The sequence below is a fragment of the Babylonia areolata genome, chromosome 17 (genome assembly GCF_041734735.1).
Source record: "Babylonia areolata isolate BAREFJ2019XMU chromosome 17, ASM4173473v1, whole genome shotgun sequence".
Classification (NCBI taxonomy): domain Eukaryota; kingdom Metazoa; phylum Mollusca; class Gastropoda; order Neogastropoda; family Buccinidae; genus Babylonia; species Babylonia areolata.
Genome location: NC_134892.1, coordinates 19,633,291 through 19,648,290, shown reverse-complemented (window position 1 = coordinate 19,648,290; position 15,000 = coordinate 19,633,291). Strand labels below are relative to the sequence as shown.

General features: G+C 41.8%; 1 protein-coding gene across 2 annotated transcripts in view; it reads right to left on the bottom strand.

Annotated features, from left to right (window-relative positions):
* Positions 1 to 15,000, bottom strand: part of LOC143291727 (GTPase IMAP family member 4-like) — a 28,658-nt gene that overhangs the window by 12,466 nt on the left and 1,192 nt on the right. For both annotated transcript variants that reach the window (XM_076601780.1, XM_076601779.1), the window contains exons 2-3: positions 14,515 to 14,576; positions 11,234 to 11,394 (exon numbers count right to left, since the gene is read on the bottom strand). In XM_076601780.1, the coding sequence (XP_076457895.1) occupies positions 11,234 to 11,394; positions 14,515 to 14,563 (210 nt within the window). In that variant the 5' untranslated portion in view covers positions 14,564 to 14,576. The remainder of the gene's footprint in view (positions 1 to 11,233; positions 11,395 to 14,514; positions 14,577 to 15,000) is intronic.

Here is a 15,000-nt window from a genome sequence, read left to right as displayed (position 1 = left end):
TGTAATCACAGGCTAGAGTTTGCCAGTAGGCCTACAATACTTTGGCCCAGTGATGAATAGACTCAGTCATATTCAGCTTCTTTACGGGTGTTATAGGGTAAATTTAATGAACTGCAGAAACAACGCGGACACCATCCCCACCCCTCCTCTTTCCTTGCAAACTCCGCCTGTTAGTGTTACGCGCAATCAGTCGATCGGCGCAATCTAGCGAACTCTGATTCAGTCAAGTATGTGCACAGCCGAATTTATCTGGTCAGAAGCACATAGAAAGAAACAGATAGTACACTCAAAATCAGTGTGTGGTAAAACGAAACTTGGAAAGCGACTTTCCAATGACTCCGACATAAGGCGTGTGTGTGTGTGTGCGACGCCGCCTCTCACGAGTTACAGGGTAAACAAGATGGCGGACGCCTTGGCCAACCGGAACGCGTTTTCCGATCGCGCGAAGAAGGAATGTCCCTTCTGCCTGTTTAGTATTCTGTGGGTGTGTGGCCGGCTTTTGTAGCGAACTTTCGATACGGATAATTATACAGCGCCTATCGTCGGTCCTACCAAGCTCTAAGCGATTTACAAACACGGAGTCATTTGCACAACAGGCTGTCCACCTGGGTAGAGCTGACTGACGGCTGTCACTGGGCACTCATCATTCGTTTCCTGTGTCATTCAATCAGATTTCCGTCACACACACACACACATACACACTCAGACAGATAATGTAACATTTTACGTGTATGGCCGTTTTGTGTATTTACCCCGCCATGTTGGCAGCCATACTCCGTTTTCGGGGGGGTGTATGCTGGGTATGTTCTTGTTTCCATAACCCACCGACCGCTGACATGGATTACAGGATCTTTAACGTGCGTATTTGATCTTCTGCGTGCGTGTGCACACGAAGGATGTTCAGGCACTAGTAGGTCCGCACATAAGTTGACCTGGGAGATCGGAAAAGTCTCCACCCTTAACCCACCAGGCGCCGTTACCGAGATTCGAACACGGGACCCTCAGATTCAAAGCCCAACGCTTTAACCACTCGGCTATTGCGCCCTCGTCGCTCGCAGTGCGAGAAGTAGGTGATATGACGACACGAGCGGCCCATCACTGTATCTGGCTTCTCTGAGTTTGCACTGCTTTTGTTTGGACAACATTTCGTCAGAGTTTGTAAATGGGTCAGTTCGAAGACATAATGGCAGATATATGACAAGAAACACGTTCAACGTAAACATAAAAAAACTAAAGCAAATAATGGGTGCAGTTATAAAACCAAATATACCTTGTGTACTTGCAAAAAAAATAATCACCAACAATGTTCACAATCCTTTCGCCAAAACAGCAATTTCCACGACAAAATTTTAGCGAGAACCGTGTTCGCTTGCGCGTCCAGTTTGTTGTTTTTTCCAGGTCACTGAAAGGTTAAAATTTCGTCGTGGAAATCGCTGTTCTGACGAAACGATTTTGAATATTTTCGGTGACTATGTTTTGCAAGTTTACAAGAATTATTTAGTTTAACAATTATACCCATTATTTGCTTTCGTCTTCTGCGTTTCCTTTGAGCGTGTTGCTTGTCACATTTCTGCCATTACGTATTCGAACTGATCCCTTTACAAACTCTGCCGAAACGCTGTCCGAACACAGACAGACCGTTGCGTTTATGTCATAAGTGGCTATAGCAACGTATTCTACAGAAAAAGATACAGACAGTGCAAACTCAGAAAAGCTGGTCACGATGCTGGGCTGCTCATGACGTCATATGACCTACTTCTCGCTCTGCAAGCGCCGAAAGCTCCACCACGAAAGCGGGCCTGCAAAACCCTCTCTAATGACACAATCTTACAGTTGAGCCAGCAGCAATGTGAGAGCTGCATGATCATTATAAGGCATTGGGAAAAAGCTTACAGTTGAACCCACAGCAATATAAGAACTGTATGGTGAATATCAGAGATAGACAAAAGCTTATAGTTGAACCCACAGCAAAGTGAGAACTGTATGGTGAATATCAGAGATAGACAAAAGCGTATAATTGAACCAACAGCAATATGAGAGCAGTATGATCAATATCAGAGATAGACAAAAGCTTATAGTTGAACTAACAGCAATATGAGAGCAGTATGATCAATATCAGAGATAGACAAAAGCTTATAGTTGAACCAACAGCAATATGAGAGCAGTATGATCAATATCAGAGATAGACAAAAGCTTATAGTTGAACCAACAGCAATATGAGAGCTGTATGATCAATATCAGAGACAGACAAAAGCTTATAGTTGAACCAACAGCAATATGAGAGCTGTATGATCAATATCAGAGATAGATAAAAGCTTATAGTTGAACCCACAGCAATGTGAGAACTGTATGGTGAATATCAGAGATAGACAAAAGCGTATAATTGAACCAACAGCAATATGAGAGCAGTATGATCAATATCAGAGATAGACAAAAGCTTATAGTTGAACCAACAGCAATATGAGAGCAGTATGATCAATATCAGAGATAGACAAAAGCTTATAGTTGAACCAACAGCAATATGAGAGCCGGATGATCAATATCAGAGATAGACAAAAGCTTATAGTTGAACCAACAGCAATATGAGAACTGTATGATCAATATCAGAGATAGACAAAAGCTTATAGTTGAACCAACAGCAATATGAGAGCTGGATGATCAATATCAGAGATAGACAAAAGCTTATAGTTGAACCAACAGCAATATGAGAACTGTATGATCAATATCAGAGATAGACAAAAGCTTATAGTTGAACCAACAGCAATATGAGAGCAGTATGATCAATATCAGAGATAGACAAAAGCTTATAGTTGAACCAACAGCAATATGAGAGCTGTATGATCAATATCAGAGACAGACAAAAGCTTATAGTTGAACCAACAGCAATATGAGAGCTGTATGATCAATATCAGAGATAGACAAAAGCTTATAGTTGAACCAACAGCAATATGAGAGCCGGATGATCAATATCAGAGATAGAAAAAAGCTTATAGTTGAACCAACAGCAATATGAGAACTGTATGATCAATATCAGAGATCGACAAAAGCTTATAGTTGAACGAACAGCAATATGAGAGCAGTATGATCAATATCAGAGATAGACAAAAGCTTATAGTTGCACCAACAGCAACATGAGAGCTGTATGATCAATATCAGAGATAGACAAAAGCTTATAGTTGAACCAACAGCAATATGAGAGCTGGATGATCAATATCAGAGATAGACAAAAGCTTATAGTTGAACCAACAGCAATATGAGAACTGTATGATCAATATCAGAGATCGACAAAAGCTTATAGTTGAACGAACAGCAATATGAGAACTGTATGATCAATATCAGAGATAGACAAAAGCTTATAGTGGAACCAACAGCAACATGAGAGCTGTATGATCAATATCAGAGACAGACAAAAGCTTATAGTTGAACCAACAGCAATATGAGAGCTGTATGATCAATATCAGAGATAGACAAAAGCTTATAGTTGAACCAACAGCAATATGAGAGCTGTATGATCAATATCAGAGATAGACAAAAACTTATAGTTGAACCAACAGCAATATGAGAGCTGTATGATCAATATCAGAGATAGACAAAAGCGTATAATTGAACCAACAGCAATATGAGAGCAGTATGATCAATATCAGAGATTGACAAAAGCTTATAGTTGAACCAACAGCAACATGAGAGCTGTATGATCAATATCAGAGATAGACAAAAGCTTATAGTTGAACCAACAGCAACATGAGAGCTGTATGATCAATATCAGAGATAGACAAAAGCTTATAGTTGAACCAACAGCAATATGAGAGCTGTATGGTCAATATCAGAGATAGACAAAAGCTTATAGTTGAACGAACAGCAATATGAGAACTGTATGATCAATATCAGAGATAGACAAAAACTTATAGTTGAACCAACAGCAATATGAGAGCTGTATGATCAATATCAGAGATAGACAAAAGCTTATAGTTGAACCAACAGCAATATGAGAGCTGTATGATCTATGTCAGAGATAGACAAAAGCTTATAGTTGAACCAACAGCAATATGAGAGCTGTATGATCAATGTCAGAGATAGACAAAAGCTTATAGTTGAACCAACAGCAATATGAGAGTAGTATGATCAATATCAGAGATAGACAAAAGCTTATAGTTGAACCAACAGCAATATGAGAGCCGGATGATCAATATCAGAGATAGACAAAAGCTTATAGTTGAACCAACAGCAATATGAGAACTGTATAATCAATATCAGAGATAGACAAAAGCGTATAGTGAACCAACAGCAATATGAGAGCAGTATGATCAATATCAGAGATAGACAAAAGCGTATAGTTGAACCAACAGCAATATGAGAACTGTATGATCAATATCAGAGATAGACAAAAGCTTATAGTTGAACCAACAGCAATATGAGAGCTGTATGATCAATATCAGAGACAGACAAAAGCTTATAGTTGAACCAACAGCAATATGAGAGCTGTATGATCAATATCAGAGATAGACAAAAGCTTACAGTTGAACCAACAGCAATATGAGAGCTGTATGATCAATATCAGAGATAGACAAAAGCTTACAGTTGAACCAACAGCAATATGAGAGCTGTATGATCAATATCAGAGATAGACAAAAACTTATAGTTGAACCAACAGCAATATGAGAGCTGTATGATCAATATCAGAGATAGACAAAAGCTTATAGTTGAACCAACAGCAATATGAGAGCTGTATGATCTATGTCAGAGATAGACAAAAGCTTATAGTTGAACCAACAGCAATATGAGAGCTGTATGATCAATATCAGAGATAGACAAAAGCTTATAATTGAACCCACAGCAATATGAGAGCTGTATGATCAATATCAGAGATAGACAAAAGCTTATAGTTGAACCAACAGCAATATGAGAGCTGTATGATCTATGTCAGAGATAGACAAAAGCTTATAGTTGAACCAACAGCAATATGAGAGCTGTATGATCAATATCAGAGATAGACAAAAGCTTATAATTGAACCCACAGCAATATGAGAGCTGTATGATCAATATCAGAGATAGACAAAAGCTTATAGTTGAACCAACAGCAATATGAGAGCTGTATGATCTATGTCAGAGATAGACAAAAGCTTATAGTTGAACCAACAGCAATATGAGAGCTGTATTATCAATATCAGAGATAGACAAAAGCTTATAGTTGAACCAACAGCAATATGAGAGCTGTATTATCAATATCAGAGACAGACAAAAACTTATAGTTCAGCCAACAGCAACATGAAGGCTGTATGATCAATATCAGAGATAGACAAAAGCTTATAGTTGAACCAACAGCAATATGAGAGCTGTATGATCAATATCAGAGATAGACAAAAGCTTATAATTGAACCCACAGCAATATGAGAGCTGTATGATCAATATCAGAGATAGACAAAAGCTTATAATTGAACCCACAGCAATATGACAGCTGTATGATCAATATCAGAGACAGACAAAAACTTATAGTTCAGCCAACAGCAACATGAAGGCTGTATGATCAATGTCAGAGATTGACGAAAGCTCACAGCAGGGCTCACAGCAACGTGACAGCTGTGTTATCAATATCAGACATACACACGATCTTACAGTTGAGCCAGCAGTACTGACAGAGCTGTGTGACGAATATAAGAGATTGTCAAAAGCTTACAGCAATATGAGAGCTATGTGATCAATATGAGATATGGACAAAAGCTAACAGTTCAGTCAACAACAATGTGAGAGCTGCATGATCAATGCCTACTCTACTACAGTGGGAATCCATATACTGCTTAGTCTTTTGTGAAGGGTTATCACTCTGAAACTAGCAGGCAAGATTGCACACTGGTTTTTAGTACTGCAGCCTTCGGAGTGACATGATATAATCAAACAACACACTACAATTCTATACAATACAACGCAGTACCAAACAACACAGTACAATTCTATACAATACAACGCAGTACCAAACAACACACTACAATTCTATACAAAACAACGCAGTACCAAACAACACACTACAATTCTATACAATACAACGCAGCACCAAACAACACACTACAATTCTATACAATACAACGCAGTACCAAACAACACACTACAATTCTATACAATACAACGCAGTACCAAACAACACACTACAATTCTATACAATACAACGCAGTACCAAACAACACACTACAATTCTATACAATACAACGCAGTACCAAACAACACACTACAATTCTATACAATACAACGCAGTACCAAACAACACACTACAATTCTATACAATACAACGCAGTACCAAACAACACACTACAATTCTATACAATACAACGCAGTACCAAACAACACACTACAATTCTATACAATACAACGCAGTACCAAACAACACACTACAATTCTATACAATACAACGCAGTACCAAACAACACAGTACAAAAGAGCATCACACAGGCGGGAATATGATGGATACAATAAAACAACCCACTACAAATCTATACAATACAAGGGAATACAAAACGACACAACTGATACAAAACAGCACAACACACGAAAACAATGCATCACAACGCGATATAATTAACACAACACACAATTCCATACAACACAACGCGATGCAAAACGGAACAACAGCACTACACAGCTCTGAATACAGTGCATCACAACACGATATAATTAACACAACACACAATTCCATACAATACAACGCGATGCAAAACGGCAAAACAGCACTACACAGCTCTGAATACAGTGCATCACAACACGATATAATTAACACAACACACAATTCCATACAATACAACGCCGCGATGCTAAGCGACACAATACAAAACAGCACAACACGGGAATGCAATGCATCATAACACGATACAATTAACACAACACACTACATTTCAACACATTACAATGCAATGCAAAACAGCGCAACACAGGAATACAATGCATCACAACACGATACAATTAACACAACACACTACATTTCAACACATTACAATGCAATGCAAAACAGCACAACACAGGAATACAATGCATCACAACACGATACAATTAACACAACACACTACATTTCAACACATTACAATGCAATGCAAAACAGCACAACACAGGAATACAATGCATCACAACATGATATCATTAACACAACACACTATGAGTCCATACAATATACAACGCAGTCTAAAACGAAACAGTACAAAACAGCACAAGTCGGCAATTCAATGCATCAACGTTCATCTACCTGAAGATCTAGTCATCAGCCCCATCCACATGTAATATGCAGCTTCTGTTCACACGTGTGTGTGTGTGTGTGTGTGTGTGTGTGTGTGTGTGTGTGCGTGCGTGCGTGCGTGCGTGTGTGTGTGTGCGTGCGTGTGTGTGTACGTGTGTGTGTGTGTGTGTGTGTGTGTGTGTGTGTGTGTGTGTGTGTGTGTGTGTGTGTGCAGTGCGTGCATGTGTGAGTATGCACAAGTTTTTGTATTGATATGCACTTGTATGTATCCTCATTTCTACTGTATCTGAGTCTGTGTATGATTTTCGATTTATGTTCGTATCTTGTTAAGTACTATCCCCCCCCCCCTCCCCCAATATTCCTTGTGACCCCGGTACACTTGGTAATAAAGACATATTCTATTCTATTCTATTCTATTCCATTCTATCAGAGCACGACACACCGCAAAGCAACGAACTCCCACGTTTTCCTGTTGATCTAGATAGGCTACGTAGACACTCTGCTGACGGGGGTCTGCAATTTCTGAGAAATCGACACAGCTGAATCTCTCTCTCTCTCTCTCTCACATAGTCTGTTCTGAAAAATTGCCCCAGACACTGAGTGGAATTTCTCTCTCTCTCTCTCTCTCTCTCTCTCTCTCTCTCTCTCTCTCTCATCCAATCTTAATGTTCAGAAAAGCATTCAAGAATTCAAAAAACATTACCATACACACCTTATGGACAAATATGTCAACAATCATACTTAACTTGACTTTATCTTATTGAATACGCATATATAGTTTAATTGTATGTCTAACCGCTATCGCACTACTTAATGATATACAACCACAATCAGTGTCCTGAATTTTTTTTTTTTTTTTTTTTTTGGGGGGGGGGGGGGGGGGGGGGGGGGGGGGGGTGGAGGCTTGGGAGGGGCTGTTTTTTTTGGTTTTTTTTGGGTTTTTTTTGTTTTTTTTTAAAGGGGGGATGGTTTGATCTTTTTCCTTCATGACATGGTGATGTTTGTATCATGATTATGTAAATGTACATGTTTATTATGTAGATGTGCATGTTTAAATGTGAATGTGAATGTCATGTCTTTATTTCTTCATCTCTTTGCTACTTTGTGGATGTTTTGATTCATATTCAATTTCCATTTGCCCTGAGGGCTGGATGAAAAAAAGCACATGTATGCTTATTCCACTTCCCTCAATAAAAAAACTTCGTTCGTTCGTTCTCTCTCTCTCTCTCACGCACACACACAGTCTGTTCTGAAAAATTGTCTCAGACACTGCGGAGTGGAAATTCTCTCTCTTTCTCTGAGACTTCCGAAAAATCGACACTGTGAGCGCTCTCTCTCTTTCTCTCTCTCTTTTTCTCTCTCTCTGTGTGAGCATGTTCCGAAAAAAACATTGACATCCTCTCTCTCTCTCTCTCTCTCTTTCTCTCACAGACTAACATGTTACATGCGTAAATATTTATTATATGATTTATATGTACTTTGTTGGTTTTAATATGATGGGTATTGATCTTGAGGCATAAATAGTTATTTCAGGTTTTATATATACTTTGGTATATGTTTGTTTTGATGTGTATCGATGTTTCATGCGTAAAATTTATTATATGATTTATATGTACTTTGTTTTCTATGTACTGTCCAAACCTTGGAGACGAACGACTGAAAAAGGGCACATTACCCCCCCTGTCACATGTACTTTTAAGCTAATGACAATGTGCCAAAGTGTCGTAAATCTCTTATCAGTTTTTGTTGTTTCAAATCTGTAGTATTCTGTTTTTTCTTCTGTTCCATTTTATCTGTTTTGCACCATTCACTCTGATTAGTACCTACTATGTCACTAGAGCTTTTCAGCTAATGAGATTAAACATTTCAGTGTTCAGTGTTTTCTCAGACTAACGAAAAATCAACACTGAGACTTCTCTCTCTCTCTCTCTCTCTCTCTCTCTCTCTCTCTCTCTCTCTGTGAGCATGCTCCGAACAGTCACTGAGCTGACATTCTCTCCCTCTCTCAACCACACACACTCACTTAAACATGCACACACAAGCACACACACAAAGATATACGAGCGCCCCGCTCGCCCCCCCCCCCCACCCCACACACACACAGAATCTCTCTCTCTCTCTCTCTTACAGAGAAAAAACACCACACACAAACAACCTCTTACTCCCTGCTCCCCCCCCCCTCGACCGCCCCCACACCACCCCCCCACCCCCACACACACACATTTATACACACAACTTCCCCCATAAAAAAACCAAAAAAAACAACAACCAAAAAACAAACCAAACCAATCCCAAACAACAACAACAAAACAAAAAACTGAAAAACAACAAAAACCCCACCTAAACTCCCTTCTACCCTGGCCCATGCCCTACCCTGAATACAAACAAGTAAATCCCTGACCCTTCTCCCCCCCCCCCCCCATCCACTCCTACCCAACATACAGACAACTGTCCTCGAACACACACAGAAAACTCCAACCCCCTTCTCTCCCCCCCCATCCACCCCTACCCAACATACAGACAACTGTCCCAAAACACACACAGTAACCCACCCTTCCCCCCCCCCATCCACCCCTATCCAACATACAGACAACTGTCCCAAAACACACACAGTAAACACCACTCTTCTCCCCTCCCCCCATCCACCCCTATTCAACATACAGACAACTGTCCCAAAACACACACAGTAACCCCCCCCCCCCTTCCCCCCCCCATCCACTCCTACCCAACATAAAGACAACTGTCCCAAAACACACACAGTAACCCCCCCCCTTCCCCCCCCCCCCATCCGCCCCTCCACAACATACAGACAACTGTCCTCGAACACACACAGTGAACTCCAACCCCCTTCTCTCCCCCCCCCATCCACCCCTACCCAACATACAGACAACTGTCCCAAAACACACACAGTAACCCCCCCCCTTCCCCCCCACCCATCCGCCCCTCCACAACATACAGAAAACTGTCCCAAAACACACACAGTAAACACCCCCCTCTTCTCCCCCCATCCACCCCTACCCAACATACAGACAACTGTCCTCGAACACACACAGTGAATTCCAACCACCTTCTCTCCCCCCCCCATCCACCCCTACCCAACATACAGACAACTGTCCCAAAACACACACAGTAACCCCCCCCTTCCCCCCCACCCATCCGCCCTCCACAACATACAGACAACTGTCCCAAAACACACACAGTAAACACCCCCCTCTCTCCCCCCATCCACCCCTATCCAACATACAGACAACTGTCCCAAAACACACACAGTAAACACCCCCCTCTTCTCCCCCCCATCCACCCCTATCCAACATACAGACAACTGTCCCAAACACACACAGTAAACCCCCCCTTCTCCCCCCATCCACCCCTATCCAACATACAGACAACTGTCCCAAAACACACACAGTAAACACCCCCCTCTTCTCCCCCCATCCACCCCTATCCCAACATACAGACAACTGTCCCAAAACACACACAGTAAACCACCCCCCTCTCCACCCCCATCCACCCCTACCCAACATACAGACAACTGTCCCAAAACACACACAGTAAACACCCCCCTCTTCTCCCCCCATCCACCCCTACCCAACATACAGACAACTGTCCCAAAACACACACAGTAACCCCACCCCCCTCCCACCCCCATCCACCCCTACCCAACATACAGACAACTGTCCCAAAACACACACAGTAAACACCCCCCTCTTCTCTCCCCCCCCCCCTATCCACCCCTATCCAACATACAGACAACTGTCCCAAAACACACACAGTAAACACCCCCCTCTTCTCTCCCCCCCATCCACCCCTACCCAACATACAGACAACTGTCCCAAAACACACACAGTAAACACCAACGCCCTTCTCTCTCCCCCCCCCTACCCAACATACAGACACACACACACACACACACACAGTATACCCCAGTCCTTTCTCCCCCTCCCCCTCCACTCTCCCCCCTCCGCCTCCTACCCAACACACACACACACACACACACACACACACACACAAGCCTACCTGCAGGTTGACGTCATCCACCTCGGCGTCAGCCCACTGGCATCTCTCAGTGCCAGACTTCAGTCCCCGGCACACTTGGAAGGCATCCCTCCCTAGTAAAGTGTTCCCCAGGGAACTTTTGCCAACCCCTGTCTTTCCCAGCAGTACGGCGCGTATCGTGTCTGAAAACGAGATTATTATGGCGATGATGCTAATGGTGATGGCAACGATGACAAAAGTTTCACTTTCTCAAGAGGCTGTCACTGCGCTCGGACAAACCCATATACGCTACACTACATCTGCTTGGCAGATGCCTGACAGCAGCAAAACCCAACGCGCTTGCCAGGACTTGAGTGCATGCATATAATTATCATATTTGTGTACCTATCAGACTGGATTTCTTTTTGCACAATTTTGCCAGAGGACAACAGTCCCGTTGCCATGGGTTCTTTTACAGTGCGCAAAGTGCGTGCTGCACACGGGACCTCGGTTTATTGTCTCATCCGGAAGACTAGACCGCTCAGTTTGATTTTTCCAGTCAAAAATGGGAGAAAGGGCGAGAGCGGGATTCGAACCCACACCCTCACGGACTCTACTGTATTGGCAGCTGAGCGTCTTAACCATTCTGCCACCTTCCTCCTTGATAATGACGACGATGATGGTAATAACATAATGGTAACATAATAATGTGTGTGTGTGTGTGTGTGTGTGTGTGTGTGTGTGTGTGTGTGCAGTGTGTGCATGTGTGAGTATGCTGCACAAGTTTTTATATTGATATGCACTTGTATGTATCCTAATTTCTACTGTATCTATGTCAGTTTGTGTATGATTTTCGATTTATGTTCGTATTTCGTATTTTGTTATGTACTATCCTTGCCCCCCCCCCCACCCCCAATATTCCTTGTGACCCCGGTACACTTGGTAATAAAGACATAGTCTATTCTATTCTATGATGGTAATGATGATGATAATAATAACGATACTACTACTACTGCTACTACTACTACAGTGATGATAATAATGATTATAAATAATACTAATGATACTGATGTCAATGAAAACTATACTACTGCTGTTATTACTACTACTGCTGCTACTGCTACTACTACTCAATACCGCTACTACTACAACTACTTATAATGATAGTATACAATGATGATAATGATGGTGATGATGACAGCATAAAAAACCAACAACAATATTACTACTACTACTACTACAATAACAACAATAGACCTGCTACTACTACTATTACTATTACCGTTAATAACAATTATGGTAAATACTAATACTGATACTACTACTATTATTAATACATACATACATACATATATATATATATATATATATATATATATATATATATATATATATATATATGTGTGTGTGTGTGTGTGTGTGTGTGTGTGTGTGTTTTAGATATTCATTTTCTCAAGGCCTGACTAGGCGTGTTGGATTACGCTGCTGGTCAGGCATCTGCTTGGCAGATGTGGTGTAGCGTATATGGATTTGTCCGAACGCAGTGACACGGCCTCCTCCAGCTACTGATACTGATACTACTACTACTACCACTAACCAGCAATCAGTCTATCAATCAATCAATAATAGTCAAAGTCACACTGAGAAAAGCTATGATGATGATAATGATGATAAAAAAACCAAAAACAATATCAATACTATTACTACGACAACAATAACAACACTGAATAGAAATACCACCACCACAACAACAATAACAACAATGCTACTACTACTACTACTACTACTACTAATAAACATCACTCAGTCAATGAACCATAGTCATAGTCGCATTGAGCAAAGATACACACAGCGCGCTGTGGAATGGGCACAGAGACTTCAGCGTGAGAAACGGGACTGCCAAGATCGAAAGTGAACGCCGTTGCACAGCGGGGGTCCCCCCAAACCCCATCAACACTGAAGAACCCCTTTTCGCGAACTTCGTAGTTTACTTCTCTTGGGGGAGAGGATAGTGAGAGGGGGGTGAAGTGGAGGGAGGGGGGGGGGATGATACTAAATTTTCGGTGAATGCTTCCAAGGTAATGAGCACAACTAAAAAATCAGAGGTGTTTTCTTGCACATGCACTTCCACTATTTTTATAATAAATTAATAATTTTCTTCTATAAAAACAAAACAAAACAAAACAAGAAAACAACAACATATGTCATTGCTTATACGCCAGTGAACAGCTGTCAATTTGTCACTGAAAGATCCCCCCTTATATATATATATATATATATATATATATATATATATATATCAAACGCACTTTACAACCTGTTCATGGTACACTCTGGTGTGCCTGAGACAACCTTCGGTGCATTCAATATATACGAGGATAGTCGCGGTCCACAAATATTGTGTAGACTGCATGGTTTGAATCATTTTTCTATTTTATTTTAATTATAGAAAACACATGTTCAAACGCACACACAGACGCATGCACACACAGACGTGCACGTACGCGTGCGCGCACACACACGCACCACCCTGTTTTAACTAAATGGTTGTATCCTTTTGTGAAGCCCCCAAAACAGCACAGACACACAACGAGAAATGACCACAGTGAGGAAACAAGTGGTTCACCGCCTTATAATTGTGTCAGCCACACAGTGACTGCAGCACACACACACACACACACACACACTTGGTGTCAGTGTAGTTTGTCATTTACGCGGGGTCGCACACAGGTCAGTGTATGAGTTGGTATGCTTTTTGAATGTGCAGAATTACTCGGTGTGCGCATCTTATTCTGAATGTCTGACAGTCAGTCGTGTCCGACTGAGACCATCAGAACAGCAGATGAGGCAACTGCTGTCCCAACAATCTGGGCTAGAATTTGATTACAGTGGAGAGTGTCTTGCCCAAGTTACTGTCGGCGTTGGGGTCGTTCCTAAACGATGACTAGCCCCCAAGGCCGCAGCACAAAGAGCCAGTGCAATTTTGCCTCCTAGTTTGAGAGTCATAGTCCTTCACAAATAACAAAGCTGTAAATGATTCCCCACTAAAGTGGAGAAATCATTGGTAATACATTATTCTGAATATTATAAGTTGAAACAAAGACTGGAAACCCCTCCGCTGAGATTGATGATAGCGTGTTTCCGCACGCCGCAGTCAGTGGCCTGTGGCTTGCCAACTCAAGTACAGCGGCCGTGATTGTAGTACGCTAGCACTCTTTCCAACCCAAGACTTTTTGCTTTGTCAGTTTTGCTGGTGAAAGAAAGCTGGTGGGTGAGAGACCACGTGTATATAACTTAATCTCATCTTGTTTCTACGTACTCACCAGTACTTGAATCTGACATGACTTGCTGAGTCTGTTGAAAACCTGCCATGATTCGTGGAAATCTGTTCAAAAGAATAGAGACTGATTCAGCAGGGTGCATTTATGTTCAGGTCACAGTACCCCCCCCCCCACACACACACACCCTCCACCCCGCCCTCCCCGTTTCCCCCTTTCACCCAAACCCCATCCTCCCACCGTTACCTCCCCACAGAAGGGAAGCAACTGAAGTGAATTAATAATCATGACGAAATTTAGCAAGAACATTTACTGATCTACTGAACTGCAGTCGGCACACACATGTGCGAGCGTACGTACGCACAAATATACACACCCACACAAACGCACGCGCACGCAAGGGCGCGCGCACAGAGAGAGAGAGAGAGAGAGAGAGAGAGAGAGAGAGAGATGATGATGATGGGGTATCACTATCATATTGCACAGATAAACCGCGTGTACCCACTTTTTCTCGAAACACACACACACACA